This window comes from Papaver somniferum, chromosome 11, assembly GCF_003573695.1.
Source record: "Papaver somniferum cultivar HN1 chromosome 11, ASM357369v1, whole genome shotgun sequence".
NCBI classification, from domain to species: domain Eukaryota; kingdom Viridiplantae; phylum Streptophyta; class Magnoliopsida; order Ranunculales; family Papaveraceae; genus Papaver; species Papaver somniferum.
This window is the reverse complement of record NC_039368.1, coordinates 32,576,181-32,582,481: the sequence shown is the minus strand read 5'-3', so window position 1 is coordinate 32,582,481 and position 6,301 is coordinate 32,576,181. Positions and strand designations below refer to the sequence as shown.

The window sequence follows — 6,301 nt, the reverse complement described above, 5'->3', positions numbered from 1 at the left end:
TCCTTTATAGCCATTAGAGTGTAATCACTAAATAAAGTCACAGGATGTATATCGTCGTCGCGGCTCTACTCATCGTTACCAGAATTCAGATTTGACCAATTACTATTGCAGTGAAGAAAAAAAATATTTCTGCTTTTCTTTGGCATTTTTGAGTTACAAATCCAATTACCCTGCAGTTTAAAATCAAGCAACAGATGTTAACAAAATATAAAACTAAACATAACCATCCATCTCCTTGAGCTTAATTGACACCAAATTTTTGAAACCTCCAACTTGTTTTGTCCTCCTAAAGTTTCATAATTTTGAAAATCAAAATTGTAAAAAAAATCAATAAGATAAATCGATGAATCAAAGATAAATCGATGAATCAAACATCTTACCTAAATGATTTGAAGAAGATAAGTGATTTGGAAAATGTATATAATCTTGTCAAGATAAAGAAGTAAACTTGAAAAAGATAATGGATATACCTCGTCCTCGAGTGGAGAAGAACACTGATTTAAGGTGGTGGTGGTGATTTGTTTGAAGTAGGTTGGGTGATTTGAGATGGTAGTGCATTCAAATTGATTATCATTCATCAAACAATCGAGTATTATGCATACAATCAATAATCATATCATCTAAACCCTAACTTTTTATCAAACCATAAAATAAACTCAAATTACAATTCAACTAACCTCTCTTTGGATTCTCAATCAAATTGAGAAATTGAAATATGCTTAGATTCCTTATGTCGCAAAAAACAAACCCTTTGAAACAATTTTGCTCGTTTGAATCATGGTTTGAGAAATCAAAAAAAAAAAGGGGATTTTAGGGTTTTCGTCGTGTTTTTTTTTTTTTTTCCCTGTTTAGAAGAACCAGAAGAGAAGAGAATGGGAGTAGAGAAGAGAATGGGAGTGTTGTCTGCATAAATGAATTCTTGAGCGCTGAATAGCGTTTTGACCGTTGACGTGGTCAAGCGCTAATCATTTATCTTTTCTCTAACATTATCTTTTCTCTAACACTATTCTTATTAGCGTTCCTGCTACTACACACTTACGCTATTTTGAATAGCGTTCCTGCAACTACACCACTGCACTTGCGCTTCCATCCACAATTCCAAATGCTGAGGTGGCGTGGAAGATGAATGGATTCCACCGGGAATATCAAATATGGATATGTGATAATATGCCAGTCTTAAAAAACTATAACTAGAGTCTACGACGACACTGGCTGTAGCTCTCAAACATCACCGATCAAAAAAATAAATAAAGAACAACTGAGAGCCAGTGTAAAAAAACACTCCCAGTATATACTATGGATACATCGTCGCAGTATGTACTATGCATACATCGCCTGCAAGGCAACCAAAAGACATAACAAAAAGGACACAATAACCTATAAAAGTATGATGGGGACCGAGAATAATGTTAACTTCAGGCAGATTGGTTTGTCAAAGGGGCTATGGAAGACTGCACAAACCTCACTAGTGGCCTCACTACCTGCACAACCTAAAAAGGCAGGCAGTTGATAACAATAATCACGTTATCCCCATTATCTGCATCACTGGAGTATCTCAAACCAGTTGTTCATGATCATAATTAGTTAATTAACCAAGGCTAAATAACCAACCAAATAAACCCAATCAACACACAATGGCATATAATCTCAAATCTCAATTAACAATAATAAGAAGCCAAATCTACTCTGAAATCATTAACCCAATAATCACACATGGGTATATAATCTCAAATTGGTATATAATCTCCAATTAACATTTAGAAGAAGCAAATCTACTCTGGAATCATAAACCAGCTAAATATTGTAAAATGTAAGGCCATTATCAGATACCACTTGAATTGCCAAAAATCTCCTGACAAGATGCTTGAGGAGAACAACATCTTACCGCAACCTCCTGGCTTCTCTTTCAGACTCAAGAAGGGTGAGATAATCACCTTCCCTGACGGGTCCCTTGACATTCCTCATGATGAGACGGTTTTGGTCATCAAGAAACTTCACTCTAACCTGGGTCACCTGCCCTCTTGATCCAGTCCTTCCCATAACCTTCACAACAATTGCTAGCTTCACACCAGAATCCATCCTGCAATGATGTAAACAAGACCTTTAAGAAAACAGGGAATGTAGCAAATCTCAATACGTAATTCAGATCAGCGGGCACTGTTCCAACCATCCCAGACACCCTAGAATATAAAGAAGGCACATAACCACCCACAGTTGGCATACAGACACCGTTTTAACTCATACTGCTTGCTAACTGTAATATATATTCCAAACGAATTTAGCCACTAGATAGCTTCATTGTACAAATTCCGAAGTTGGTAACTAGATATCTGCATTGTACGAACTCTGAAGTTTTACAATATTCATACCGCTCAGAATGTGTGAGGCCTTACCTCAAACCAAGTGCATATACATGCTAACCGATTAACTAGACTAGACCAAATTCAATAACCATCAAAATAACCTTGATGAGACACCATTTCTTGACTAAATCTATCTTTTCACTAAGCCCACAAACTTTCTTTGGGAAGATCCAAAGTAATCCAACAATTAAATCCAAACATGTTAAGATGCTACTATTTTACCATGATTTAACATTAAGAAGTTAGCCACTACTATTATAAAACAAATTCTGAAGTTTTATAGTACTCATACCACTGAGAAAGTGTGAAACCTTACCACGGACCAAGTGCATATATATGGTCAGCGATTAAGAGTATCATCACATATACATTTGATAGTCTTCACAGTAATTTTCAACGTTTAGATACTTAAACCTATATATAAAAAATAAAATAAAAAACCTAGAAAGAAGAAAAACTGTTTTTCATGAGCAAACATATAAATTAGTAGACCTTCTAAGAAACCCTTAAGCAACTCATACAGCAGAACTTAGCAAGACTTTAAGCCATGAGACTAAATTCAGTAACCATTAAAACCTAAAACCTTGTTGAAAACATAAATAATTAACGGTTCACTTTCAGATCCCATTTTCTGATTAAATCTGCCTTTTTACTACACCCACAAAGTTTCTTTAGAAGATCCAAAGTAATCCAAACATGTGACAAGTTTCACAGCTCTTAGAACCGCTAAGATGCTATTATTCTACCATGATTTGACATTAAGAAGCAATTATGTTACCGGTCTTTTCAAACAACTTAGATATGCAAACATAAGGATACAGGAGAATCAGAAAACGGAGAGTTTACGGGTTTACCTGTGTTTTTGACGAAAGAGAGAGAGAGAGAGAGAGAGAGAGAGAGAGCGCACACAAGTTGCAAAGCAGCTTCGGTAGAAAAAGGCGAAACGAAAGAGAGATGAAACCAAAACCCTAATCGCATTATATACACGACCAAATGGAACATCTACAGATGTGGGCTATCTCACCTGCAGCCCAAGGAGATGAAAAGGCCCCCTTTTGGGCGGGTTTTCCAGCAGATGAATTCGGGTTCCATCCAGGCATTTGGTCATTCCAAGTACTGTATTTTTTTTGTTTTTTCTCTTTCTGTATTTCTTTCTTTATAAAAACTAATATTAAGAATTTAAATAAAAATGGTCAAAACAACTAACTTAATTTAAAAAAATAAATAAAAATAATATCAATTACATCGATGAAGTAGACAAACGAGCAACAACAACGTGTGTCGCAAGCCCTTTTAAATTTTTCATTTTGATTTTTTGTATCGTCATTGATTTCAACAATTTGGGTCGAAATTCAATTTATCTTGCTAAAACCCAAGACTATGAGAGCAAACCCACATATTAGAGGGTCAATTGTGATGGAATTTCAAACCACCGAAATATTTCTTAACCTTTTAACGTAACTAGCACAATGGCAAGCTAGGTTCGTTCCACAAATATTTTAATTAAGTAGATACCTATCCTAACCGTGTTAAAATGAAATGAGGTTTTTGAGGCTTCATACTAAACTATAAGGTAAACGCACGGGTTAACGAACGACCATCTTTCAATAAACATACAACACAATTAACACATCAAAATTATCTTCTCATCTATCTATTTACCAATATCCTAAGAGTACTTCAACGTCAATATACTCGGAGAATTTCCTTAAATGATCAAATACCACAAAAGTGTATATAAGAATTCTTTTCGTTTAACAATCCAAATCTGAATCCATAAGTTTTGTTATCTCAAGTTTGTTGTCAATGTTAGATGAACAAAACTTGATTTTTAGTCTACTAAATCAACTTTCAGACTAGGTTAGAATGGTAATTAAGTATCATATATAACCCTTGAAGACTGAAGATCGACGAAGACATTCAGAGAACTTCTTTATCAGGTATGTGAAAATTGAATCATTCTATTTTACTCACTATCTTATACCATTATATCTGTTGAGACGATGTCATATGACTTCTAGTAGATTTACAAAGGAGAAATTTCAAGTGAAGCTTGTCTTGTTAAATATCTCGAAATATGATTTGAAGCAAAGATGTTCAACGATCCTTAACAGTATTAAGTCTAAACAATTTATTGTGCGAATTAATTTTTGGATCAATTGAAAATTTCCAATGCAAATGATTTCATCATACGAGAATGTTTCAAATATCATAAGAGATAAATATTGAACTATCTGATATTTGTGCTCAGGGTAAGTTGGAGAACCAGTTCCCATATTATAGATATTTGAGTTTCAAAAAGGTAGGTTGGCGAACCAGTTCGCAAACCGTGATTTCAGTTGGGAACAGTTCACGAACCGTTGTGAACTGAATTTTTGAAGTTGGGATTTCAGGCTAGCAGTTGGCTAACCCGGTTCACTAACCGTAGTCAAAACTGAGTTCGATAGTCTTGTAGGTTTGGAAAACCGGTTCACGAACGTTTGCACCATGAACTGTGATCAAGCCTTACGGTTCACGAACCGTTGTACCAACTGTCCCAACAGATTTTAGCAGAATCTCAAAGACTTATTTTAATATGTTTATCATTGATAGAACTCTCTCAAACACTTCTAAGACTTCAATGATCACTCAAATACTCGTGTGTGTGTGTGCCATGATTAAACTCTTAGGTGTTTAAATGAATATCAAATTTCTATTAATTCTTTGGCATATTTTCCAAACCGAACAATCATTATACATGGTTCCAGAACCGGTCCATAAAGTATATTCTTTTATCGTATAAAGTGTTTGCTTGATTCCCAGGTTATCTTAGCTTGAATTATAAGCAAACCCTGGTGTTTGTGGGTGAAAAGCGTTTCTGCTGATTTTGGTAATTTCGTGTGTGTGTGGAAGAGAAACGAGTCTAAACCCCAAACAATGTATTGCACGGGAGTACTTTTTGATTCGAGGGATCAATCTGTACAATCCTGGCCTAAACCAAGAAATGGTCGTTCCAGGCAATCTTCGGTCACAAAATGAAGGAGAAGGGTTGGTCTTAGGGAGGGAAGCGAAGAAAATTGTTGAGACCAGAATAGTTGATTCCGGAAGTGTGGGTGTTTCGTGACTTGTATCAGAAAGTTGAACTGGCTAGCTGAATGAAAATCTATCATATGATTTCTGGATGTTTTATTGCTCTCCTGACCAAAACTTTTTGTTTGGTGGAAATAGGTGAGACCTATTTATACAAGTCGCAATAAAACGTACCCTGGTCTCGTAAGAAGTGGAAACAGTTGAGTGGTGGAAGAAGATAGTAACGGGTAACGCCTGGAATTGATGTTTCCATAATGAAGGATACGTTTCACCATTACTTCTTGCCATTACTAACCGCCTCGCTTTATGACACTTTCTTGTAACGGGCGTATTGCATGCCGCACGTTGTAAACCGCCAGACCAATACCATGATGAGTATCCCCCAGTTTGTGACATGTTTTGATGTCTCGAGTGTTTTGGTGGAAAACATGTAGCCCTTTGCTACGTGTGGCAAGTTAAAATTGATAGGATTGTCGTAAGTGAATAGCATATGATGTTATTAAACTCGTCTTGGCTGGTCGCCTAAAACTTGCCACAAGCTCGCCGTCTTGGTGGCGAACTTCGATGGCTGAGATCCCATCTTATGAAATAAGGGTAGTCGTTGATTGTGGCTACCTTGTGTTGGCGCCTGATAATGGCGTAGTGGCGTTCTGGTGTACGCCAATCATGTTATGGCATGGCTCGTGCATGCCAGTGGCATGGTGGCGCCTGGCGTAGCCATGGACACTGGATTTAGGTGGCTGGTCGCCTAAAAGTTGCCACAAGTCTATCAGTTTGGTGGCAAACTTGTACGGCTGAGATTGCATCTCAGGAGGAAGAGTAGCCGTCGATTATGGCTACCTTTCGTTGGCAGTGACGCCTTTATCGCG

The 6,301-nt window shown here is 36.7% G+C and overlaps 1 protein-coding gene across 1 annotated transcript; it reads right to left on the bottom strand.

Moving 5' to 3' along the window:
- Positions 1-1,615: 1,615 nt before the first annotated feature.
- On the bottom strand, positions 1,616-3,322 carry LOC113323105 (40S ribosomal protein S28-like). The gene is made up of 2 exons (XM_026571367.1): positions 3,218-3,322; positions 1,616-2,080 (listed from the first exon to the last, which is right to left on the bottom strand). The coding sequence occupies exon 2, from the start codon at positions 2,077-2,079 to the stop codon at positions 1,882-1,884; it is 198 nt and encodes a 65-aa protein (XP_026427152.1). The 5' UTR covers position 2,080; positions 3,218-3,322; the 3' UTR covers positions 1,616-1,881.
- Positions 3,323-6,301: the final 2,979 nt, after the last annotated feature.